Raw genomic sequence first — 27,657 nt, forward strand, 5'->3', positions numbered from 1 at the left:
GCTTCTGCACTGCAAAGGAAACAATCAAGAAAAGTAATAGGCAACCGACAGAATGGGAAAAGATAGTTGCAAATGACATATCAGATAAAGGGCTAGTATCTAAAATATACAAGGAACTCACCAAACTTCACACCCACAAAAGTATGCTAACTTTTAAGCTCACCATTTCTAAGTAGATTCAGCAATACAGAACATGTGAGCTAATCAATATGAACATAGTAGAAAAATGTCTGTGATGTAAAATAAAGTTTTGGCAGAATCAAGGAGTATAGACATGAATGAGGAAGGCCTACGTTTATAGCAAATTATCATTTCGGGAGTATTGATTCAGGAAAATGATAAAAATAATGACACGGAGGCTCTTTGAGACCCCAACTTTGTCTCTTTTTCCCAGTGTCCTCTGTGTCTGGTACAGTGCCCGACATACGATGGTTAAAAGCTGTTTGTGGAATGACAGAATGAAAAGGGCAGAGCATCTGCTAATGTCAACTTTTATATTAGTTGACTGTTGTTTTAAAAAAATTTAATGTTTATTTATTTTTGAGAGAGGAAGAGACAGAGCATGAGCAAGGGAGGGGAATAGAGAGGAGACACAGAATCTTATGAGATCTAGGTTCTGAACTGTCAGCACGGAGCTTGATGCAGGGTTCAAACTCACCAACTGTGAGATCATGACCTGGGCTGAAGCTGGATGCTCAACCCACTGAGCTACCCAGGCACCCTTTCTTTTTTTTAATTCATTTTTTTTAATGTTTATTATTTGAGAGAGAGAGCACGAAAAAGAGAGAGAGAGGCAGAGCACGTGCAGGGGAGGGGCAGAGAGAGGGGGAGACACAGAATCTGATGCAGATTCCAGGCTCTGAGTTGTCAGCACAGAGCCCGATGCAGAGCTGGAACCCACAAATCGTGAGATCATGACCTGAGCCGAAGTCGGACACCCAACGGACTGAGCTACCTAGGTGCCCTCCACCTCCCCCCACCTGTGTTGACTGATTTTTTAGGTGCCTTGGAATATTTTCTCTGCCTTGTAAATATTAGCACATTATTAAATTTTTACACTGTGTCAGGCAGCCCTCTAAACACCTTGCATGGACTAATCTCATTAAATGCTTATCACTGTCTTGAAGCTTATTCCTACCTCATTATTATCCCTATTTTACAAATAAGGAAACGGGGCTCTGAATGGTTAAGTCTAGGGTCCAAGGTCACAATAAGGAGCAGAATCAACATTTGAACCAGGCTGCCTGGCACAAGAGCCCATTCTCCTGACCACTTGACGATTAATTCTCTGCTTGTTTGATAGCAGTATGATGGCTTTTCTACTTCCCTCAGAATCCAAGAACTCTATTGATAGGGTTTGCATTCTTGCTTTCTATTGCTTTTGGAGACAACAGTCATATTTTCCCTCTGTTGGGCCTTTTCTGCTATATTAAAAATGTTTGTCCAGGAGTTTTCTTCCTTACAATTGACTTCTTTATTTCAACGGTATCACCATGGTCCATTGAAGTTGATACAGTATGCGTAATGCCAGGTAGCATCACTGGGAAAACATTTTGCCTTTTAATTTTCCTAATCGCCTCTCCACAAAAAGTTTATGCAAACACTTAAAAATAAGATTCCTGCCTTTTTGGCATTTCCATATTAGTCAGGATATGGGGCCAGGCAGTTCTGTTTTCTCTAGGTAGGTGTGTTCTGTACTCATTTCAATTGGGAACTGGAGGTAATAGGCTCACTAGGAGCAAAATGTCACCTCAGTGGGTGACCCATGAATCCTATTACCTTCTTCCTTGGCTCTTATTTATTCTGAACAATAGAGGAGACATGATGACCCATGAAGCATGTCAGAAAACAGATGCTGCAGCATTGACAGCTTACTCTCCCCTGTGACTAATTCCTTTCTTTCAAATACAGCTTGCCTAGAACTTCTTGCTGTCTTACATGCATCAGTGCTTTCCCTTTATTGTCCTCCTATAGTTGCAGAATGTGTTACATATAAAGCTGCTGAAAATTCCTACGCAGGCTAACCTCCTTTGGCCTAAGATTCCTATTGATTTTTAGGACCTTAGGAAAGCAAATTGTTAACTTAAGAAGAAGGTTTGAAACCAGATAAAATACTGCATGAAATCATAGGGCATTGAGGGTCTTTGGCAGTCCCTTAGTCACCACAGATGGATGTATTCCTAAAAGCATCATGAGTCATTTTTTAGGTGAAGGTGAAAATGAAAAGTTACCAATTTGAGAGTATAATTTTCTTCCAAAAATATTGTTTGTTGTGTGTTCTTTGAAATAGTGCAATTGCTTGCACATCTCAATATACTTGTTAAGGCACCGTGTCTCAAAGTTGAGGGAAACATTTGTATAATCTGGGAACACACGCACAATCTCAATGAATCTAAAACCACATAATATTTCATTTATGTAGAGACTGGATTTTAAGAGATCACTAGGTTCTTTCCTTCAAGCAGAGGTGGCTTAAACCATTTTAACAGGTAAAACTATAGCCAGAAAGCGTGAGTTTTATTTTTTTTTCCCAGAAGAGTTTGATTTGAGTAATGAAATCAACAATTAAAAAGTGACATATTTACCATATTTGAAAGTAAAATTAAGTGCTTAGTATGAATAAGTAATTAATTTCATGATTCCTCAATAAGCATGTTATTTCCATATAAACTGTGCTCTACCTATGCCTATTTTTTGTTTTTTTCATACCCGATTGAAGGTGTTATGAAAATTGAAAGTATAAAATACAATTTTTTGAACTTAGTTTGACCAATAACATCTATCACAATGGTTTCACAGATTCAGTGGTAATTCACTTCATTTTCTCTCTGTAGAGAACTGGAGTAACTCAGTGAAGAATAATAGTCATGGTTTATATGCTTTTTATTTTTAAATTGAGGTAAAATTGACACACAATTAATGTTAGTTTTAGGTCTACAACATAGGGTTCCACAGGTCTGTATGTTATGTTGTTCTCACCACAAGTGTACACACCATCTGCAACCGTACAATGCTATTCAGTACTATTAACTGTGCTCCATATGCGGTACCTTTCATTCCTGTGTCTTATATGTTCTTTAACTAGAAACCTGTACCTCCTACTCCCTTTCATCCATTTTGCACATCCCCCCTTCCCCTTTCCCTCTGGCAACTGTCAGTTTGTTCTCTGTATATGGGTCTGTTTCAGTTTTTTCTTTGTTCATTCATTTGTGTTTTTTAGATTCTATATATAAGTGACATCATATGTATTTATTTTTGTCTGATTTATTTCATTTAGCCTAATACCATCTGTAGTCTCAAATGGCAAGATCTCATTTTTTATGGCTGTGTAATATTCCATTGTGTATGTATGTGTATGTGTGGTGTGTGTGTGTGTGTGTATACACACTACCTCTTCCTTATTTATTCATCTATCGATTAGCACTTGAGCTACTTCCATAATTTGCCTATTGTAAATAGTGCTGTAATAAACATAGAGGTGCGTATATCTTTTCAAATTAATGTTTTCAATTTCTTTGGGTAAATACCCACTAGTGGAATTTTTAGATCATATGGTATTTTTATTTTTACTTTTTGAGGAACCTCCATACTGTTTTCCACAGTAGCTACACCAATTTGCATTCCCACCAACAGTGCAAGAGGGTTCCTTTTTCTCTACAGCCTCACCAATACCTGTTATTTTCTTGTGTTGTTCATTTTAGCCAATCTGACAGGCATGAGGTGATATCTCATTGTGTTTTTTATTTGCATTTCCCTGATGAGAAATGACGTTGAGCATCTTTCCATGTTTCTATTGGTCATTTGTATGTCTTCTTTGGAAAAATGTCTATTTATGTCTTCTGATCATTTTTAATTGGATTATTCATTTTGGGGGTGTTTAATTTTATAGGTTCTTTATATATTTTGGATACTAACCCTTTATCAGATAGGTCATTTGCAAATATCTTCTATTCCATATGCTGCCTTTTAGTTTTGTTGATTGTTTCCTTCACTGTGCAGAAGGTTTTTATTTTGATATAGGCCCAATAGTTTTTTTTGTTGTTTTGTTTTTTTGGGGTTTTTTTTTTTTTTTTTTTTTTGCTTTTATTTCTGTTGCTTCAGGGGACATATTTAGAAAGGAGTTGCTATGACCAATGTCACAGAAGTTTCTACCTATGTTGTCTTCTAGGATTTTTATAGTTTCAGGTCTCACATCTGTTTTGAATTTGTAGTATAAGAAAGCAGTCCAATTTCATTCTTTTGCATGTTGCTGTCCAATTTTCCCAACATCATTTGTTGAAGAGACATTTATTTATTTTCTCATTGGATATTCTTTCCTGATCATATGATTGTAGGTTCATTTCTGGGTTTTCTATTCTGTTCCTTTGATCTATGTGTCTGTTTTTGTGTCAGTACCATACTGTTTTGATCAATACAACTTTGTAATATAATTTGAAGTCTGAAATTGTGATGCCTTCAGCTTTGTTTTTCTTTTATAAGATTGCTTTGGCTATCTGAGTTCTTTTGTGGTTCTGTACAAATTTTAGGATTGTATGTTCTAGCTCTGTGAAAAATGCTGGTATTTAGTAAGGGATTGCATTGAATTGTGTAGATTGCTTTGGGTAGTATAGATATTTTAACAGTATTTGTTCTTAAATCCATGAACATGGAATGTCCTAACATTTCTTTGTGTCATCTTCAATTTCTTTTGTCTGTATTTTATAGTTTTTGAAGTAGAAGTCTTTCACCTCTTTGATTAAGTTTATTTCTATATATTGTACTCTTTTGGGTGCAATTGTAAATGGGATTGGTTCCTTAATTTCTCTTTCTGCTACTTCATTGTTCTTCTGTGTAAAAATGTGATAAATTTCTGTATGTTGATTTTGTATCCTGTGGCTTTACTGAATTCATTCATCAGTTCCAGCAGTTTTTTGGTGAAGTGTTTCAAGCTTTCTATATATAGTATCATGTCATTTGCATGTAGTGAAAGTTTTACTTCTTTCTTGATTTGGATGCTTTTACTTGTTTTGGTTTTCTGATTGCTGTGGCTAGGACTTCCAGTATTATGTTGATTAAAAGTGGCATGATCAAGTAGGATTTATTCCTGGGATGCAAGGATGTTTCTGTATTCACAAATCAATCAACATAATACACCACATTAATAAAAGAAAGGATAAGAATCATATGATCATTTCAATAGATGAAAAAAAGCATTTGACAAAGTACAACATCCATTCATGATAAAAACCCTCAACAAAGTAGGTTCAGAGAGAACATACCCCAACATAATACAGACCATATGTGAAAAATCTGCAGCTAATGTCATCCTAAATGGGGAAAAACTGAAAGCTTTTTCTGTACAGTCAGGAATAAGATAGGGCATATATAGTTTTTCATAATTTTTCCTTATAATTGTATTTCTCCTTCCTTATTTGTGATCTTATTTATTTAGGTCTATTCTCTTCTCTTTTTGATATGTCCTGCTAGAGGTTTATCAATTTTATTATTTTTTTCAAGGAACCAGCTCCTGGTTTCTATGATATGTTCTACTGTTTTGTTATAGTTTCTGTATCATTTATTTCTGCTTTAATCTTTAATATTTCCTCCCTTTTGCCAGCTTTAGGCATCATTTGCTGTTCAAAAAATATTTGTTGAATGAACAAATGAGTGCATGAATGAATGAATATAGCAAATCTCTTTGAAATATATGTAAAATTTGAGCCAGAAATTTCATTTGTAGTTATTTATTCCAAGAAGTTAATTGTGCAGGTGCACAAAGTAATATGTATTGAAATATTTTTTGAAGTGTAATTGACATGTATTGAAACATTTTTATTAGGAATTAAAAACTGGAAATAGTAATAAGAAATTAGATGTTAAATAAGTTATGGCACAGTTATATTATAAAAAATCATCAATAAAAAGGATGTGGGTTTACTTGATTGACATGGAAAGATGTTCTAAGTGTATGGCTAAGTGAAAAGGGCTGCCAGTCATATATGGAAAACTGTTAATATTGATCGTCTCTTTCCAGCAGGACCATTAGTGATCTTAGTTTTCTTCTTCATGCTTTTGTGTATTTTCTGAATTTTTGTCTAATTATATTATTTTATACAGCAAAATATATATATATAAATAAAACCATATTGTCAGATTTTTGCAATCTGCTTGGTCCTCCTATAATGGAGAAATAGTTAGCTTGGAGTCCACAAATGGATTTCTTGGGATCTGTGAATCCCTTGTAGAGTCTGCAAGCCAAGTTTATACACATTTTCATGTATGCATTTTCAGGTCATCAGAGAAGTCCGTATTCCCCAGAGTCTTCCTCAACCTTACGTCCGTATGTTCTTGTGTTCATTCTTGATAAAACAGGGAAGGCTCATTTCCTTTGAGTCTTCTACTTCCTTGAACCCTTTCTTTCCAGTCTTGCTCTAATATCTCCCTGGACGGTCTCAGTCACAACTAAGAGAGTTGAGATCATGATAGCTAGCAGTAAGTAGGTGCTGCTCAACTCTTATGGATACCCTTGTGCTGTGGAATACCCACTTACTGTTAGTGCTTTATTATATCTGTCCTTTCCCCATCTCTGTATAAGACCTTCCTAAAATTGATATTTTAAAAACATGCCAAATGCCACGAAAGAGGATTTAGTGAAGGAGGAGGCTCCCTTCCAGGATCATGGCCCAAAGTGTTTTTCTCAGAATTTCTTTGTGTCTTGCTGGCATCATCATCTATAATAATAAATTACCTTAATTTCCTACATGGCTGAGTTTTCCTTTTATTTTATTATACACTCAGTGGTATAGAGTAGTTAAATGGAGAGGTTTTTATTCAAGCCATCGTGTTGGATGGCAGCACTTCAGTCATGAATTAATTCCATTTTCTACTGATATTTCCCCTTGGTGATATAATTTTGGCTTCTGGTATATTATTCATGAAGAAGCTTTGTTTTTCTCACTGATACAGTTATATTCTTCTTCTTACAGCAAGGCTTTTATAGTAATATTATTGCTAGTTTTTGAAATGGATACGTTTAACTTTCACTTAATAATATGTTTATTATTGAGGATCTCTAAGCTTTAGTGCTATTTGGCCTTGGTCACTGCCATATACTCCGTGCCCATAGTAAATATTTGCTATATATTTGCATTAATAAGTTGTAGTTTAAAAATCCTCTTCCCTTTATGTTTTACTGTAAGTAGGGTCTTCGTTTTATAAAACTGAAATGACAGGCCTCAGTAAATCATGAATTATTGGTCTTTGGATTTATTCAAACAACCTGGGTGACCATTTAATGGGAGTATCCTAGTTGAGACTCTAAGCATTGTTAATTGGGTAGATTCTCACTGAAATACTTTCTGTCTGGGGTTCATGCTTGTTTAAGTTCAAATCCACCCTGAAAATTTAGTGATGTTTAAATACTGTGTCAAAGGAAATATAAATCATAATCATGATATGTATGGCGTGCTCACTTTTTGTCAAGAACGGTGCAGAATAAGCACTTAACAGCTCTTACATTGTTGAATTCTGAAAATAACCATATAAGGTTAAAACTGTTTTTCTCTCTATTTGATAGGAGGGGAAAATGACACTTAGGATTTTTCCACTTGCCCATTATCATAGTAAAGAGTGGAAGCAGGAGTACGCCTCAGAGGCCTCTTAAATCACATCATACTGCCTTGCTCTGATGACCAAATGCTATTGAAAACAAGCTAACTAACAAAAATAGAATCAATATTGTTCTAGTGAAGGATACCAAAAAATATACTTTTCCCCCCACTTTTCCATCTCCCTCAGTATCTGAGGGAATCAATGGAAGTGCAAGGTGTAGCAGTCAATTTTGTATAATAAATGGGCAAACTGCTGAACTCAATAATTGTGGCCCTACCACTGCACACCACCTCTCATATTTTCTGATTTTGCTAGAGCCCTTATGATACAGTGCTGTCAACCAGTCTCTATGAGCGGATTAATCTTCTGTTTTTACCTGTAACTTCTGTCTTCTGGTTTCTGCATTCTTTCACTTGAGAAAGATGTGTTCAAATTGCTTGTTATTCACAGAATTGGCTTTCAGAAGCTGGGCTTTATAAATGATGACTAATTAGTCTTATGTATTGACAATGATAAAATAGTTACCATTTATTGCATGATTACTATGTGTCAGATACCCTGCTTTCCATGGATTATCATAGTGAATCCTCATTTTATAGATGAGGAAACTGAGGCAGCAAGAAGCTGGGTCATAGGCAGTAGTGAGAAGCTGAGCTGGGTTTTCCATTCCAGTCTGTACATAAAACTCCTTTGTCTTTGTCCCCTCCATGAGCTACACTAATGATATATTTGGCACTAGAGTTGCACGTGGCTTTTCACCAGGTGACTTTACTAACAAATCACTTCTAGCTTAATATACAGGCTGTCCTATACTTATGATGGTTTGCCTTACAATATTTTGATTTTACAGTGGTGAGAAAGAGCTGTACGTTCAGTAGAGACTATGCTTCAGATTTTTAATTTTGATCTTTTCTCAGGCTCATGGTAAGTGACATGATTGTCTCTCATGATGCTGGCCAGCAGTAGTGAGCCAAAGCTCCCAGTCTGTCATGCAATCACAAGGGTAAACAACCCCCACACTTAAAATTATTCTATACCCGTACAACTGTTCTGGTTTTTACTGTCAGTGTAGTATTTAATAAATTGCATGAGATATTCAACACTTATTATAAAATGGGCTTTGTGTTAGATGATTTTGCCCAACCATTGGCTGATAGAAGTGTTCTGAGCACGTTTAAGGGAGGCTAGGCTAAACTGTGATGCTCTGTAGGGGAAGTATATTAAATGCATTTTCAGCTTATGATGGGTTTATCAGGACATAACCCTGTTGCAAGTTGAGGAAGGCCTGTATTGAGATAATCTGATCATTCTTCTATTTGGGTTTAATTTAAGGCCGTGGAAAAATCTCATTTCATGTTGTGTGCAACCTTTTTGTCAGATGACATGCGACCTTATTTTCATCCCTCGATCTTGAGTTATCAAGGAGGTTGTTAAAATGAATGATGTCCTACCACTGTTGCCTATTTCTCTGAAGTCTAATCTTAAATTAGTTTATATTTCTGCCAATGCAGAGGATATTTGAATAACAAGGGCATAAATTATTATAAAGGGCGAACTTTTTTCTGATTTTAGTTACTTCACAAAATTATGAGTAACAAATCAGGGAGACATGCTATGTTCAGGGCTAACAAATGATCATCTCAGGATTTAAAATGGGATTTTTAATTTAAGGTAATAAATGCTCATTGAACATAAAGGGGAAAACAAAGGACAATAAAAAGAAGGTTAAAAATCACTTACGGTTCTATCACTCGTTACTTTAAAGATGTTGATACATCTTATTCTAATTCTATGTTTTTTTTCCATGGTCACAATTATAATATATCAATTAAGGTTCTTAGCTGTAAGGTGACTTTGGATGTGGTTGGTGGGAGGGCAGCTTACGGAACTGATGGGAGCCTGGGGCATTGAAATTTGGAACAAGTAATAACCAAAGGCACTCTGGTGGGCCAGCAAATAAGAAGCAAGCTGCAGAGTGACCGGAACAGAACTGACCAGGATGCTGCTGCCTTAGCTCAACAGGGTACCTTCTCACTCTGCTCCTTGCTGTGCTCCATCAAGAATCTCGGGAAAGAGCACCTGATTGCTAGGGTGTGGCATCAGTCCATCCCTGGCTGCACCCTGGGAAAGAAGACAGAGGATTTGACACCTTTGTTTTTTGAGTTGAAAAAAATAACTAACATGTACTATCTTAACTGAGTATTTTGTGTGTACTGAGTAATATTCTGAGTGCTTTCTTAAATTAACTCATTCAAATCCTTACAGATGTCCACTGAGGCAAGTATAGTTCAAATCCCTGCTTTATAGTTTGTTTTTTTTTAAAGTGTATTTATTTAGTTTGAGAGAGAGCACACGTCGGGGAGGGGCAGGAAGAGAAGGAGAGAGAATCCCAGAGCCTGATCTTGAACCCATGAACCATGAGATCATGACTTGATCTGTGCTTGACCAACTGAGCCAGCTAGGCACCCCTCGCTGCTTTATTGTTGAGTAACCAAATGAGGTATGGAGAGGTGAAGTAGCTTCCCATTGCTGGAAGGGGTTCTGGGATGTGACTCCTCCAGCTGTAGGGCTGAGGTGTTAAACACTCTGTCCTGCTGAGCCTTGGGGAGGAGACCCATGGGAAGGGGAGGTGAGTCAGGTCTGCCTCCCACTGAGACACCACCCAGTTGGGGACAGTGGACTTCTGGAAATGAATATGACTGTTATTAGAAAAATGATTCGTTAAAATAGGCCCAGTGTTCATTAAGATGCTTTGTCACTTATAACAATGCAATAATCATATTTTCATGCAACTTCACATCTTTTTACGGTTTTGTTTATCTTAATAGTGACTGGTTTTAAAGATTTGGATTTCAACCTGTTTCTTTTTTCTTAATGAGAGCTAATATTTATTGACTACTATCCATCTAGTAGGCACACTTCTCAGTGTTTTACATCATTTTTTCTGTTCACTGAATGGTTTTTTGTGTATGTGTTGTGTGTCTATTTCTTTTTTTTAAATTGAGTGAGTGATGATAATGAAAATGTAACTTTTGGTAAAATACTTAATTCTCCAGGGTTGTTCTTGTTTGTAGGGCATAGTGTCAGCCTCATTGTTATTAAAGGCTATTTTCAGCACCTCATGTTAAGAAACCCAGAGCAGGAGACATTTCTAAGAGTATCTAAGGAGGATGCCTCACCTCAGCAGTGGGTTCTCACTAAGTGTGTGGAGAACTGACAGGTATATAGCAACAGGGCAGTGCATTTGCTGATGGTATTTAGCAAAAGATGCAAACACCTCTCTATCATTGGAGAATTAAGTGTTGAATTGATTAGCTAATGAATACTTGTTATTAAATGATATAGAGAGGATTCTCTGGTTGCTGTCTTCTGTATAAAAAAGCACACAAGTTGGAGTTTTATTTATTCTTGGTAAGTTCTAAGCATGGTTTATATTCTTGGCTACTTAGTTTATTTTTTTGTCTTAAAATAGAACTTATATGTATAACCATTAAAGAAGTAATACATAATTAGTGAAGAAAATTCAGGGATATGAAAATACATGAGAAGGTTCTTCACATCCTCTTCCCCTAGTTGACTATACTCCCCTGTGGTAACTAGTGTTAACATTTTGACACGTATCCTTCTTGATCTTTTTTTTTTCTAAATACACACACACACACACACACACACACACACGAGTTTATCAAACCAAATGGGTTTATGTAGTTTTTTTGTTTGTTTATTAATAGTAAACTGTGAATTGTTCCATGTTTGAACTTCATTCTTGTAGAGAATGTTCCAGGGTATGGATGTCTCATAACTGCTCTATGAGTGGATAGTTGGCTTTCTATCAGATTTTTACTATTTTAAATAAATCTGCAGTGAGCACCTTCTGCATGTATCATTGCTAATTTGTGCTGTTATTTTGCATGATTGACTTTTAGGTTTGGAATTTCTGATTTAAAGAGTATGCACATTTAATGTGTTTATAGTTTTACCAAATTGCGCTTCAAGAAGTCTGTGTCAATTTGTTTTGCATTAATAGTGTATCAGACGGCTTATTTCTCTGCATTCTTGTCTTATGGAATGTCATTTGTTACCAGATTTTATTTATCATATCTCTTCTGTTGAGAAATTTTTAATTTTTTTGTAGTTAAAAATAGTTAATCTGTGTTTTATTTTAGTTTCTGTTTTCACTAATTTATTTTCTCTTCCAATTATAGCTAATTTCCTTCTTCTACAAGATTATTCCCAGCAGCATACAAACATGAAGAATATTTCTTACCAATTAAAGACAGATCTTCTTTGACTACATGTTTTTCCACAGCCACCTTCCCATTTCTCCAAAATGTCTACATTTGCCTCTTATTTCTGTGTGCCCATTCTGTCTTGAGCCTACTTCAAGCAGACTTTCTTCCCTATGTGGTTTTCTGAAATAATTTCAAGGTTATCAAACACTTCTGTTTTCCTAAATCCAGTGGTTAAGACTTCATCTTCCTGGCCCTCTTGGCAGCATTTAATACAGTTGATTACCTCCTCTTTCTTGAGGTGGCTTCTTCGTCATTAGGTTTTTGAGTCACCACTCTCATTTTTAGCTCCTTCAATCTTATTAGCCATACTTATTGGCTTACTTTGCTGGTTCCTCCTCAAAATGTTCAAGCATTCTTCATGGCTGTGTCTTCATGGCTTTCAAGGTAATCTGTAGGCCCATGATTTCCCAACTCCTCTCTGCACGTCAGACTTCACAAATCTAAGTGTTCTACATGTCGTCTTCTGTATTCGTTAAGTACGTTAACTACATATCTAAGTTTAAAACTTGAATCAAAGCATTTTAGTTTTCCTTCATTTAAGAATGTCTTGATTTTTTCTTCATTTCTGAAGGATGTTTTTGGTGAGTATAAGATTCTGGGCTGACAGCTTTTTCTTTCATCACATGAAAACTACTGTGCTATTTTCTTCTGGCTTCCATTGTTTCTACTGAGGAATCCACTACCACTTTAATTGTTTTTCCCTATTGGCCACTTGTCAATGTTTTTCTGGCTGCTTTTTTCTTTGTTTTTGTTTTCCAGAAGTTTAATGATAATGAGTATTTATATTAATTCATCTTGTTTGGGGGTTTCTTAGAGTCTTGAATCTGTGAGCTTATGTCTCTTCTCAAGTTTGGGAAGTTTTCAGGCATCATTTTATCTAGTACCTTTTCAGTCTATCCTTTTTCCTCTTTTATGGACTCTACTAAAATGAATGTTAGATCCTTTGTTATAGTCATTTAGGTCTCTGAGACTGTTCACTTTTTTTCAGTCTATTTTTCTCTCTATTCAGATTGGATTATTTTTGTTCTGTCTTCAGTTGGGTAATTCTTTTCTTGGTCCCCTCCTTTCTATTGTTTAGCTCATCCTTTGAGCTTTTTATTCCAGTTATAATATTCAGTTCTAAGAATTCCCTTTGATGCTTTTTTATACATTTATTTTGTTCTTCTATTTGTTTGCTGAGGCTTTTTATTTTTTCATTTGTTTCATGTGTGTCCAGATATATTTGTAAGTACTTGTTTTTATCAAAGTGTCTTCAAAATCTTTGGTAGTTATTTCTAACATTGCTATCATTATGGTGTTGATATCTTTTGACTGTCTTTTTTTCATTAAATTGGAGATATTTTAGGGACGCGTTGGTGGCTCAGTCAGTTAGGTGTCTGACTTCAGCTCAGGTCATGATCTTGTAGTTTGTGAGTTCAAGCCCTGTGTCGGGCTCTGTGCTGACAGCAGACCTGGAGCCTGCTTTGCATTCTGTGTCTCCCTCCTCTCTGCCGCTCCCCTATTCACAGTCCATCTCTCTCTCAAAAATAAATAAACATAAAATCTTTTTAAAAATTGGAGATCTTCGTGGTTTTTGGTATGGCAAATGATCTTCAATTGGCAACTAAGCATTTTGTATAAGTTCCGAGACTCGAATCTTATTTGAATTCCCTGTTTTAGCTAGTGTTCTGTGACATTGATCTGGTAGGAGATGGGAAAGTATCTTCTAGGTGGAGGAGGTTCCCCATTTGGTCTTTTATTGAGAACTGAGGGGGAGCTTGTGTTATTTCTGGATGGGGGTGGGAGTTCCAACTTTTCACATGGTGTCTACTAACACTGTGATTGGGGTGGTCTCATTACTGCTGGGTGATGGTAAAAGTTCTGACTCTCCCCTATGTCTTGTCTGACACAATTCCAGTGAAAAGGAGAAGTATGCTTTGTTATTGCCAGATGAGGGTGGAAGTCCAGGCTCTTCCTCACGTGATCCTTACTGATGCCATGGTCAGGGCGGGGAGTTCTCATTAATGGTTGGCTGGATTTAAAGTCTTGGTTCTCTACTTGGCCTTCTCTGTCACCAACCCTAGTGGAGGTTTTGGGTACTTAATTTCTGCCCTAAGAAAGTGGAAATCTAGGCTCCCCACTAGTCTTTACTAACTTGGTTGGGGATGGGGCCATAGTTGTTTTCTGTGGTGTTTGTCTGGAATAGAGTGGTTATTCTCTAACTTTCTTTCTTACTAGCCTTCCCCTTCTCTGGCACTTGGGTAGACACAGCAAGTTTATGTTGGAATATATATATATATATATATATATATATATATAGTCCTTGTATATGTGTATGTATATACATATATATTTTGGGGGGGAGGTGGTGTGCATCACTTAGTATTTCCAGGTTGCTGGCTTCTTTAGCTCCAAGTCTGGGGATATGAGGCAAAAAGAAAACCTAGGAAACCCCCACTTTGAGTCCTGAGGTCTCGTACAGATTTTCTTTCCATACTCCGCTTTTTAGATTCTTCTTATGTTTGTTTTATAATATAGTGTTTAGTTGCACTCAGTGGGACGAGTAGGGAAAACATATATACTCCATCTTTTTGGAGATGGAGGTCATGTCAATAATTTTTGAACTTTATTTTCAATGTGCCCCATGTGGCTCTTCTTCTCCATGCAGGTACCTGGAACTGGAAAGCAGTGGCCATCGGAATGAAGTCAGACTGCACTACCGCTCAGGCAGTCACCACCCGCACACAGAAGTGTTCCCTTACATTTTGGCTGATGATAAGTGGCACAAGCTGTCCTTAGCCATCAGTGCTTCGCATTTGGTTTTACACATCGACTGCAATAAGTAAGTGAAATCTTCTCAGTGTAGGAAGTGGAAGAGTCTATGAAATGACTGTTTACTCACATTATTTGATGTTTCCTTTTTGCAGAATATATGAAAGAGTGGTGGAAAAGCCCTCCACAGACTTGCCTCTGGGCACAACTTTTTGGCTGGGACAGAGAAATAATGCACATGGATATTTTAAGGTACTTTTTGGCTAAGGGAGGATCATAACGTGTAAATATAAATGCTTTCTAATTATTTTGGAAAATTATGTTCTGCTATCTATGGTGTGAAACAAAATAATTTGATTTGTATATATATATTGTGTGTCTATTTTTACACTAATGTTTTATTTAGATGGCCTACAGTATTTTCTCTTTTCTCCTGAATAAATTTGATCTTTAGACATTACAGAGATGATCAGAAATTTGCAATCAGGAAATTAGCATATCATTATTTAGATTAGGCATTTAAAGTCATAAAAATCTAAGATGTTAATATATAAACAAACTATCTACCATTGAAACATAACCTTTGATCATACTTTTACAGGGATGTTAATAATAGGGGGTTGAAAGCTTTTTGATATTCACTCTTCATGGTCTTTCTGTATTTTGAAAGTGAAAAGGGAATATACATATATATGCACAAATCTGTCAAATCTAGAAAGCAGTCATAATTTGTATCTTTTTTTTAGTGTCTACTTAGAGACACACTCCATAGAATTTCATCATTTTAGATGATCTAAAAGATACCCCATTTAAATTTCTTTATCTTGAGGATGAAGAAATAAAGTCCAGAAAATTGCTTGACTACAAGCCCATCGTGCCATCGTGTAATCATTCTCCCCCAGGGACTAGGACGGTGCCTGTAATACAGAAGTGGCTCAGCAAATGGTTGTTGACTGAAGAATAATAGGTTCTGGGTCCACCTCCTGGATTCCGGGGTGGAATAGGTGCCAGTAATTTTGAAACTGTGTTCTAAGTAACGTTTGTGATCCTGGGAAGGAGTTTCTAAAACTTACACTGTTAGTCACCTGGAGACCGGGTGCCTTGTATATATTATTCTCGAATCTTTGTCTTCTTGGCCTTAATGCAGGCTCTTTTTTTCTCTCTTTTACTTGTGCATAGACTTGCTCAGGGAGGGTTAAGTGACTTGCCCAAAGAGTCATAAGGAATTGATTCCATGCTTATGCGTCCTAAAAAGTCTGTGCTTTTTCCCACATCAGGGATGACAAATCTGTAGATGCCAAGTCTCTCCTGTATTTAACCATGATTGTCTTTCCCATGGAGCCTGGATGCAGCTGCAGAATCCTTCTCACACATCAATTATGTATACTATTCTGGGGGTTATAATTTTTATTGTAGACTGAATTGTGTCCAGTGGAGTTGTACAGTGCACAGACTATATAACTGTACATGGCAACATTGTTTCCATTTTGCTGTTTCCAAGTGATAGCAGTTTGTGCAGAAGTTTGCCTTTTTAACCCAAACTCCAAGCAAACAACAGATCCAGCAATTCCACAGAGTATACTAAAATATTTATCACTCACATTGACAGCCTTCTTATACTATGCTACTAATTAGATTGAACATGTAGGAGATATAAGCCAGTATTTGGTATATTTTGTAGGTACATTAAAAAGTATCTTAAGAATATGTTGGTACTGTCACCCTGTCATTAAACATTCTGCTTGCCTTTTTCAAAAGAATAAAACAAAATATTAATTGAAAATATATATAAGGTTGATGAAAGAAGAGAGAGGGATGGTAGCTGAAAGGGACAGCTAGAGTCATTTTTGAGCTACCATTGGCCTTTGCTTTAAGAGCCCAGGAAGGTGGAAGCTAATTCAGTCATAGTGACTAAGGACACATGTAAATTCTACCTGTAAACATGTGATATGGCCCTCTGTGTAAAATGGGTCATTTCCAGCTGGAATTTTTTAAATTTCACGCTAAACTTTCTGTACTTTTAAGGACTTCTTACTAAGACTTGCTGCAGTTGTATAATGAATCTGTTGTCCTTTATAAATTGAGAAATTAGTGGGGGCACCTGAGTGGCTCAGTCGGTTAAGCGTCTGACCCCTGATTTTGGCTCAGGTAATGGTCTCATGGTTTGTGAGATTGAACCCCATATCATTAAGAGCCTCCTTGGGATTCTCTCTCCCTCTTTCTCTGCCCCTTCCTCTCTCTCTCAAAATAAATAAATAAAAATGTTTCTAAAAAATTAAAAAAATAAATTGAGAAATTAGTTTGAAAAGATCCAACTGAAAAAGGAGAAATGCTCAAATGAGCATTGCTCTTATGACTCAGTTTTTCTGTCTCTTCTTTTTTGATGATTGCAGTTAATTTAAAAGTGGTATCCGTTTCACTGTTGCTGAAACCAGAAGTGATTTTTCGGGTTGATTTTTAAAGGTCATTTTCAAGCCTTCCTTCATAGGCTAACTAAAAATAACTTCTCAAAACAACATGACTATTCCCTCTTAATTATATCTTGACATTTAATCTTAAGTCTTTAAAAATATTATCAATAGGAGAATACATGGGTAATCATCTATTTTGCCTGATGTGTTTCTTTCCCTTTGGTTTGGAATAGAAGTAATATATTCAAAAAGATTTTGTTCAGGGATCTTGGTGAGTCTTTCTTGTAATGTTTTCCTTCATGAACTTGACTGTAGAACATAATTTGGGTGGATGAAAGTAATACGTCTTTTTAAAAATTTTTCGCACACAGGGTATAATGCAAGATGTGCAATTACTTGTCATACCCCAAGGATTTATTGCTCAGTGCCCTGATCTTAATCGCAGTAAGTCCATTAGTTCTTTCACTGTGTGATGAAAAGTGTGCTTCTTGCTTAATTTGGTCCAGAATGTCAGTTTGAAGTTGGAGTTCCCATATATTAGTTGTCAGCATAGACTTAACTAGATTGACCTCCTTATAAATACAGCTTGACCAATGTAGTGTTTGTAATTCCAGCCTGTCCAACCTGCAATGACTTCCATGGGCTCGTGCAGAAAATCATGGAGCTGCAGGACATTTTAGCCAAAACGTCAGCCAAGGTACAAGCTTCTTAGAAATATAGTGTGGGGAGCTCAAAATCCTTGAGGTTCTTTGTAGTTTTTTTTAATAACCACAAATGTTCACCTTTGAGACTTTTCTTATACTAATATATTGTTTGCTGGCATTGAATCTAGATCTCTGCCCAAGGAAAGGGCTTATAAATATTCAAACCCTAGCCATCTGTATAGCAAATGACTCAGTAAATCAGAAATGAGGCCAATTACCTGGTTTTTACACTGCTTGTTGCAGTAGGCTTTATTGTTTATTTTAGTTTTCATTATTATTTATTTTTATTTAGTTTTTCTTTGTAAGGACGGAGGTGGGGGGGCTTTGTAAAGAATATGGGTACTAGAATTTTGTCAAGGAAATTGTCCCACAGATACTTTCTACCACAATGTTTCTGTTGTAGGATTATTCACTGTCTTATGCATGTTTCAAGTTTACTTGCAATTTCACCAGATTGTTTTTTATCTTGCATGGTAGTTCCTGCAAACCTGCAAGTTGCCGTGTGACTTGTTTCTGACACAATATAAATTCTGATATTTGCGGTTTTTTTCCATTTGAGTAAACATATGCATGAAATGAAACATTTTTAAAAGTGGAAAATTCATTGGGAATGATGCCATTTTTACTTAGCCTTCGTTCATATCCTATAAATTATGCCTTTGTTCCCACAAAAGGCAGGAACCAAATTTACCAGGGTTCTTTAAGAAAAGAAGAGGGGTGAATTTTTTCTCTTAAATTTTAGGCTTAAATATATTTACAAAATAGTCGATGGGCATGGCTATCATTACTGCTATACGCTGAACCAAAAAAATGAGATGCTTCCTGATGTATTTTGCATTTCTGTGTTGCTGGAATGGTGAACAATGTGAACCCCTTCCTTTGTGCCACAGCTGTCTCGAGCTGAGCAGCGAATGAATAGATTGGACCAGTGCTATTGTGAAAGGACCTGCACCATGAAGGGGACCACCTACCGAGAATTTGAGTCCTGGACAGACGGCTGTAAGAACTGCACATGCCTGGTAAGGCTTCCACTGGAGTTCAGACCAAGGGAACTCAGATGGCCCGACTCTTTAAAAATTTATTAAAACAATGTAATCATGAAAATTTCAAGACCCATTTCCTCAAGACACAACACTAAAGTGCCAGCAAACCCGGTCAAACCTAAGGAACTGTGTGTTGCATTATTAAGATACTTTCTAGCCTATAAAGATGATTATGGTTTAGCAATGCTATAAAGTTTGGGTTTATTGGTGCACACATGAAGTTAGCAATTTAAATTGGGTTAGAAAAGGTGATTCCTAAAGGATTCTATCTGTTATCCTTAACATTTTGAGGGATTTTCCCCTCATGTGTTTATTAATGCATTTAATAAAACTAAATCCTAGGCAGCAAGAGACATTTTGATGAGATTGGGTCATACCAACAATTAATGGAATTTAAATAAATAAGATAATCCTTAAAAGCCTACTAATACAGTGGAATAAAAATTAGCGGATTTAATAAATAAATTTATCTAATTGCACAGTAATAAAGTAGAAATATTTAGTGCGTTATTATTTCAAAAATAGGTTCATTTTAAATGAAACATTCAAGATTTGGTTTTGAACTTTTAAATTTCACCTGAATTCACCTGTTAAAACTCATTTACTGGAAAGAAGCCAGAGGTCTGTGTGAATTAGCTTATAAAAAGGCACTTCTCCAAATTCATCAAGTTTGTTCAAAAACAGAATATTGTGCATGTTAAAAAGTCAAAGATCCTCTGAAATAGTCCTGTGTGTGCATACATTATATAATTTCTGTTCTGAAACTTATTCTGGTTCTACCCCAATTATAGTGCTTTGCAGATACAGTAAAGCCTTCCAATTTGTTATATGGGGGACAAAAATTGAATTGAGTAAAACGCAAGATATATATAGTGAGGTTAGTGAGGTAACTAGAGGAACAGCTAGCTGCCTGGGTGACCTCCTGGGAATAAAGTCCCTGACACTGTTTGCAGTTTGGTGCTTCTTGTGGTGATTGTCAGCATTGCCTTGCGGTGGAGCGTAACCATCCACAGGAAGGTTCTGGGTCCTGAGACTGGGTCTGCAGGAGGGTAGCAGCCATTCCAGAAGTCTGGTGTGCCGGTGCTCATTTAGTCAGTAATCTGGGCAGACACGAGGCTGACCCCTCGCTTCCTGTTTTGCTGTCCGTGTGTGCTCTTCCCTCCACCCATGTCCACATCCACCTCACAACGGAAGGAGGAACTCTGTCTAGAGCATTTAGGATTCTCACTGGACAGAAGATGGGAGCCAGTCACCAACTGTGTTAGGACCCAATCTGTATTACTGTGGGTCTCTGTATCATGGATTTTATGGTATAATAATAACTACAGAGAATAGTGGTATTTATGACATTTTATGTGAAGAGTTTGAAACTTAAGAAACAGATTAAAAAATGCTTCCAGGCTATCAAATCCCAGGCTATCAAACTGCAACTTGGAAATTCTTTAAATATTGTTTTCTTCTCAGAATGGAACCATCCAGTGTGAAACTCTGATCTGCCCGATTCCTGACTGCCCACTGAAGTCAGCTCTTGCATATGTGGATGGCAAATGCTGCAAGGAATGCAAATGTGAGCATAACTTTTATGATGAATACTTTTTTGTAAAAATAAACCTTCATATTAATAAGTATACACCCATCATTGGTTTGATCTGGGCAAGCTAAATGGCTTGTAGAAATGACGCAGATAGGTACAATACATTCTCTAGTTTGGCGATCTGTTGTTTTTCATTAAAATTGCTATACTTGTATTTAATAGGAATATTTTTTCTTGGAGGAATCTGTTTTCTATAGTGTCAGTAGCAGGAAAGATATGTAAGAAATTTAGTGGTAGGCATTCTCTCATTACATTACTTGATACAATGCCTCCAAAAATAGGTTAAGGATGGTTCGCACTCAGCCACGGTGACCAAGGAAATCTATGATCCAAATGACTTAAATAGCAGCTGTACACCAGCTCCATTATCTCAAACCACAGAGGTCCACGTTGTCATAGGACCATCGGTGTGAATGGAGCCATGGTGTTAATTCATAAAAAAAGGCTCACACTACTGAGTGAAAAACTATTTTGCCTTTTAGGAGCCCTGCGGTTCACTTCCCATGTCAGAAAATGCTCTCTCAATTAGTAGCTGTCCTGAAATGGGTTCTGTATCATTTACTTAATAGCAGATTGTTGCATTTACACTACTTACATATTAAACGACTGTCCTTAAATTCTTGTTAAAAGGAGCACTTAAAACTTACCAATTTTGTACAAAGGAATAGTAACCTATGTAAACTGAGTTGTTAGAAAGTTTGTAGAATATACAGGACTATGTAAATGCAGTATAATCATCCATGTACATGGGAGGAGAGAGAAGTAGGGGAGGAGAGGGAAAGGGTGAGGGGAAGAGGGGAAAGAGAGGGAATGGTTGCTTTTGCTGGGGCTTTCGTTCACCCTACTCTGTTTACCACTGCCGTTTTCCACTCTGGTGAGGGTGATGAGTTATCAGGGAAAAATCAGAAAGTTGCTTTGTAGTCTATTGATTTAATTCCCTCAAGAGCTCATTTATATTTAATTTTATTAGACTTTACATTGAAGCCAATCCATTTCACGAAAGTGTATTTTCCTGGTCACGTAAGTTTGGCTGAACCAGGAAGAACTGAATGCAATTTTCTTACACATGTCACTAGCTAATTTCCTTGGTGAGGAGTAATTTGAGTTTTTCCTTGAACTTGTCTTAGTTCCTAAAAGCTTGTGGTGATGTTCTGTAGTTTTCTTTGTACATAGTTGGAGGCAGGAGGAGGAAGGGCCCTTTATAGGGCTTATATTCCTAACACAACAATAGCAGGAATCAGACTTCACTTTAACTTCTTTTATTCTTCCTTCCACATTTATTTCTACATTGTTACCCCTGAATATAATAGATTTGCATTTAGTGATGTCAATTTTATTAGAGTCAGGCTGATTGGAATAATGGGCCATCATGATAGATGCATTAGTCAGAAGTAGTGAATTTCAATTCTGATTTTACCATTTGTCTCTGTTACCATCAGTAAGCTTCCTACTGAATCAGACAGGTCTTGAAATCTTCCAAAAAAGATGCAGTTAGACTTAATGAAATGGTAAAATATTTTGAGATTTATTAATGCAAAGTGCTTTTGGCAGACTTTGGTGTTAATGATTGAAAATCGATTGTGTTTGTCTCATATATAGGAGTGAAAACTACAAGTAAGTAATCAGTGAAGGGACCACAATATCACTGAAGAAATGCCAAAATAATTTATTTGAGTCTTTCATTTTCTATTGTTAAAAGTATTAAGGATAAAATGACTTTGTCTTTCTGCTTATATTCAGTGATATGAGTGCCATGGAATACAGAGGATTTGTGGCTGTATTTGTTTATAGCTTGAGTATTTGAAGCACTTCTAATTCTGATGAATTCAGCATTTTACAAGAGCCAGCAAGAAATTTTCTGTAAACACCTACAGAATTTTTTTTCCCTAAGGAGATAAGCATTTAGTTCATATGGTAAATATTCTTAAAGATTATTTGGGAACATATCTCTAAATGCACAATTTAGAAACCAGTCAGTAAAAATATTTCAGGAAATATGCTTCTGAAAAGTTTGCAAAAATTTATTTTATAAGAGAAAAAGATAACACTTAAAATAAATTTAATAATCATTGACTGACTTGTTCAGATTGTTCATACTTCTGTATGTACTGAGAGAAGCAAATAGCTATGAGAGAGAGAGAGAGGGAGAGAGGGAGAGAGAGAGAGAGACGAAGAGAGGGAGAGAGATCTCACTGTTATGTGTGAGGGAAAGGAAACAGTCTCATTTCTTATGTTATTTCTCAGTATTAATCATTGCTTATTTTATGAGAACTTTTTACTTTAAAAAGAGAAGCCTAAGCCTTCCTCTTGTACCCTGTGCCCATCCTGTCTTTGCAGCTCTTGTTCGATAGCCTTTGTAATGACATAAAATTAACAAAATATATTCTTTACCGAGAATTGTTTAAAGAGATTAATCACTTGTTTGTAAAGTCCTTGTAAGGAAAAACACATAACCCAACTGCTGAATTTTACTCTGCCAAGATTGAAATGAACAAAAGAAGTGCATGTGGCTAGTCGGTTTTTGGTGTTCTTTATTCAGTGCTTTCCAGCTCGCTTCAGCAGAGTTTTGTGCAACTCTGAGTAGCCCTATTTTGCAGTCTGCTTTGTATTTTCTCTCTGTATCTTCAGCTTTAGCTCTTTATCCAAATATCAATACTGGTGAATAGTAAGAAGGTTGTTCTTCTGGGAAAGAAGTCAGAGAGAACGAAGCCTGTTACTTTTCTTTATTTGAATCTACAAAAGGAGAGTGCTGGAAGGAGGGGCTAAGCCTCTTCTTGCCCCCACCCTTGAGCTATTGTGGTGGAGTTAAACTGAAACAGAAGATCTAAGGGCAGAAATACCAACACTAAATAATGAAGGCAGTGGTCATCACCACATAATGAAGTCCTCTCACTTCCATCCGTTCGTCCTCATGTGAGCTTCACGACAACTGTGTAAGGTGGTCATGGCTTCCATCTTCCTAAGAAGAGCGAGTACATGGCTTTCCCAAGAATACACAATTAATTAGAAGTCCCGGAGGAGTTCCATTCAGAAGTGCTGTGCTTTTCAAGCCTACTTCCTCCTTTAAAACCATCCACTACAATTAATCCAAGTAATCTACTTTTATCCCCTGGTAACTCAGCTTCCCATGTAGAACCTTTGAGAGTCCTGGCTAAGTCTAGCTGTGTGGCAAAGTAAGCAGGATTTGCCTTTCTCCCTCTCTTTTCTCCCCTTTCAGCCACCATACCCACATCCTTTACCCCAGTCACAGGCTCTAGACTAGCCAACAATGAGACCGCCTGACACAAATGCAAGTTAACTCTAGAAAATGCAAAGTACAAATGTTATGGGTGACTTTAACTCTGAAATACGATGAGGTCCAACTATGTAAAATCTCAAAAGTATGTAAAATCTCAACCTAAGTTAAGAAGAAAACAGTTGTCAGGAAATAATTGATGTAAGTTCTAGCAAATAGAAAGTTACTGAAAGTAATTGAAATTAAAAAAGTATTCAGTTTTGAGCACAGAGCTCTGTTCCACAGAAAAGGTGGTTCATGAAAATAGGGAATCTGAATCAAATCTGAACTAAAACTATGAGGTCCTTTGCAGAAGAGGCTGTGTTTACAAGAACAATAACAAGGAAGGCCAATTTACCCTCTTGCTTAGAGAAGCATCAAATATGGGAAATGTGAATGTTACCATCAAAACTGGCTAGTGCTTGTTCAGTAGCAATAGTTTTTATTTATTTTATTTTTCCATTATTCTAATTTATTTATAACTCTTTTTTAAAAATAGTTTATTGTCAACTTGGTTTCCATATAACACCCAGTGCTCTTCTCTACAAGTGCCCTCCTCCATCACCACCACCTCTTTTCCCCCTCCCCCTTCCCCTTCATCCCTCGGTTCGTTTTCAGTATTCAGTAGTCTCTTAGGTTTTGCGTCCTTCTCTCTCCCAACTCTCTTCCCCTCTTCTCCTCCCCCTGGTCTTCCATTAGGTTTCTCCTGTTCTCCTGTTAGACCTATGAGTGCAAACATATGATATCTGTCCTTCTCTGCCTGACTTATTTCGCTTAGCATGACACTCTCAAGGTCCATCCACTTTGCTACAAATGACCATATTTCACTCTTTCTCATTGCCATGTAATACTCCATTGTGTATATATATATCAAATCTTCTTAATCCAGTCATCAGGTGATGGACATTTAGGCTCTTGCCATGATTTGTTTATTGTTGACAGTGCTGCGATGAACATTGGGGTACATGTGCCCTTATGCATCAGCACTTCTGTATCCCTTGGATAAATCCTAGCAGTGCTATTTCTGGGTCATAGGGGAGTTCTTTAGATAGTTTTTTGAGGAACCTCCACACTGTTTTCCAGAGTGGCTGCACCAGTTTACATTCCCACCAACAGTGTAGGAGGGTGCCTGTCTCTCCATACCCTCGCCAGTGCTCTAGTCTCTTGATTTGTTCATTTTAGCCACTCTGACTGGCATGAGGTGGTATCTCAGTGTGGTTTTGATTTGTGTTTCCCTGATGATGAGTGATGTTGAGCATCGTTTCATGTGCTTGTTGGCCATCTGGATGTCCTCTTTGGAGAAGTGTCTGTTTATGTCTTCTGCCCATTTCTTCACTAGGTTATTTGTTTTTCAGGTGTGGAGTTTGGTGAGTTCCTTGTAGATTTTGGATACTAGCCCTTTATCTGATAATGTCATTTACAACTATCTTTTCCTATTCTGTCAGTTGCCTATTAGTTTTCTTGATTGTTTCCTTTGTGGTGCAGAAACTTTTTAGCTTGATGAGGTCCCAAGAGTTCAGTTTTGTTTTCATTTCCCTTGCCTTTGGGGATGTGTCGAGTAGGACATTGCTGTGGTTGAGGTCAAGGAGGTTGTTTCCTACTTTCTCCTCAAGGGTTTTGTTGGTATCCTGTCTCACATTCAGGTCCTTCAGCCATTTTGAGTTAATTTTTGTGTATGGTGTAAGAAAGTGGTCTAGTTTCATTCTTCTGCATGTTGCTGTCCAGTTTTCCCAGCACCACCTGCTAAAGAGACAGTCTTTTTTCCATCAGGTACTCTTTCTTGCTTTGTCAATAATTAATTGGCCATACATTTGTGGGCCCAGTTCTGGGTTCTTTATTCTATTCTCTTGGTCTATGTGTCTGTTTTGTGCCAATACCATACTGTCTTGATGATGACAGCCTTGTAGTAGAGGCTAAAGTCTGAGATTGTGATGCCTCCCATTTTAGTTTTCTTCTTCAATATTACTTTGGCTATTCTGGGTCTTTTGTGGTTCCATATGAATTTGAGGATAGCTTGTTCTAGCTTGAGAAGAACATTGGTGCAATTTTGATAGGGATCGCATTGAATGTGTAGATTGCTTTGGGTAGTAATGACATTTTCATAATGTTTATTCTTCCAATCCATGAACAGGGAATGTTTTTCCATTTCTTGGGGTCTTCTTCAATCTCTTTCATAAGTTTTCTATAGGTTTCATCATATAGGTCTTTTATATCCTTGGTTAGGTTTACTCCTAGGTATTTTTTGGTTTTTCGTGCAATCATGAATGGGATCAGTTTCTTGATTTCTCTTTCGGCTGCTTCATTTTTGGTGTATAGGAATGCAACTGATTTCTGTACATTGATTTTGTACCCTACAACTTTACTGAATTCATTGATCAGTTCTAGAAGGCTTCTGGTGGAGTCTGCCGGGTTTTCCATGTAGAGTATCATGTCATCTGCAAAACGTGAAAGTTTGACTTCTTCTTTGCCAATTCTGATGCCTTTGATTTCCTTTTGTTGTCTGATTGCTGATGCTAGGACTTCCAGCAGTATGTTAAACAGCAGTGGTGAGAGTGGACACCCCTGTCGTGTTCCTGATCTCACGGGGAAAGCTCTCAGTTTTTCCCCATTGAGGATGATATTGGCTGTGGGCTTTTCATAAACTGCTTTTATATTGTTTAGGTAAGGTCCTTCTATTCTGACTTTCTCAAGGGTTTTTATTAAGAAAGCATGCTGTATTTTGTCAAATGCTTTTTCTGCATCTATCGACAGGATCATATGGTTTTTATCTTTTCTTTTGTTAATGTGGTGTATCACATTGATGGATTTGTGAATATTGAACCAGCCCTGTAACCCAGGAATGAATCCAACTTGATCATGATGGATAGTTTTTTTTTAATATGCTGTTGAATTTGATTTGCCTGTATCTTGTTGAGTATATTTGCATCTGTGTTCATTAAGCATATTGGTCTGTAGTTCTCTTTTTTTGCTGGGTCTCTGTCTGGGTTGGGAATCAAGGTGATGCTGGGTTCGTAGAATGAGTTTGGAAGTTTTCCTTCTATTTCTATCTTTTGGAATAGTTTGAGAAGAATGGGAATTAGCTCTGCTTTAAATGTCTGGTAGAATTCCCCTGGGAAGCCATCTGTCCCTGGCCTCTTTGGTTTGTAATAACGGATTCAATTTCTACACAGGTTATCAGTCTATTCATGCTTTCTATCTCTTCCCGTTTGAATTTTGGTACAGTATGTGCTGTTAGGAATTTGTCCATTTCTTCTAGGTTGTCCAGTTTGTTGGCATATAATTTTTCATAGTAATCTCTGATGATTGCTTGTATTTCTAAGGGATTGGTTGTAAAAGATCCTTTTTCATTCATGATTTTTGTCTATCTGGGTGCTCTCTCTTTTCTTTCTGAGGAGCCTGGCTAGAGGTTTATTGATTTTGTTTATTTTTTCAAAGAACCAACTCTTGGTTTCATTGATCTGCTCGACTGTTCTTTTGGATTCTATATTGTTTATTTCTGCCCTGGTTTTTATTATTTCTTTTCTTCTGCTGCTCCCCTTCTAGTTCCAGTAGGTGCTCTGTTAGATTTTGAATTTGCACTTTTTCTAGTTTGTTGAAATTGGCCTGGATTGCAGTATACTTTCCTCTTAGGACTACCTTTGGTGCGTCCCAGAGATTTGGGATTGTTGTATTTTCGTTTTCATTGGTTTCCATATATTTTAAAATTTCTTCTCTAATTGCCTCATTAGCCCAATCATTCTTTAGTAGGGTAGTTTTTAACCTCCACGTTTTTGGAGGTTTTCCAGACTTTTTCCTGTGGTTAATTTCAAGTTTCATAGCATTGTGATCTGAAAGTGTGCATGGTATGATCTCTATTCGTTTATACTTATGGAGGGCTGCTTTATGCCCCAGTATGTGATCTATCTTGGAGAATGTGCCATGTGCACTCGAAAAGAAGGTGAATTTCCTAACTTCAGGATGCAGAGTTCTAAATATATCTATCAATTCCATCTGTTCCA

At 36.9% G+C, this 27,657-nt stretch overlaps 1 protein-coding gene across 3 annotated transcripts in view; it reads left to right on the forward strand.

Annotated features, from left to right (window-relative positions):
* Positions 1–27,657, forward strand: part of NELL2 (neural EGFL like 2) — a 326,766-nt gene that overhangs the window by 70,128 nt on the left and 228,981 nt on the right. For all 3 annotated transcript variants that reach the window (XM_029955181.1, XM_029955182.1, XM_029955180.1), the window contains exons 5-10: positions 14,530–14,703; positions 14,789–14,885; positions 17,416–17,488; positions 17,659–17,741; positions 18,639–18,767; positions 20,256–20,358. In XM_029955181.1, the coding sequence (XP_029811041.1) occupies positions 14,530–14,703; positions 14,789–14,885; positions 17,416–17,488; positions 17,659–17,741; positions 18,639–18,767; positions 20,256–20,358 (659 nt within the window). The remainder of the gene's footprint in view (positions 1–14,529; positions 14,704–14,788; positions 14,886–17,415; positions 17,489–17,658; positions 17,742–18,638; positions 18,768–20,255; positions 20,359–27,657) is intronic.

Source organism: Suricata suricatta, chromosome 10 (genome assembly GCF_006229205.1).
Source record: "Suricata suricatta isolate VVHF042 chromosome 10, meerkat_22Aug2017_6uvM2_HiC, whole genome shotgun sequence".
NCBI lineage: Eukaryota > Metazoa > Chordata > Mammalia > Carnivora > Herpestidae > Suricata > Suricata suricatta.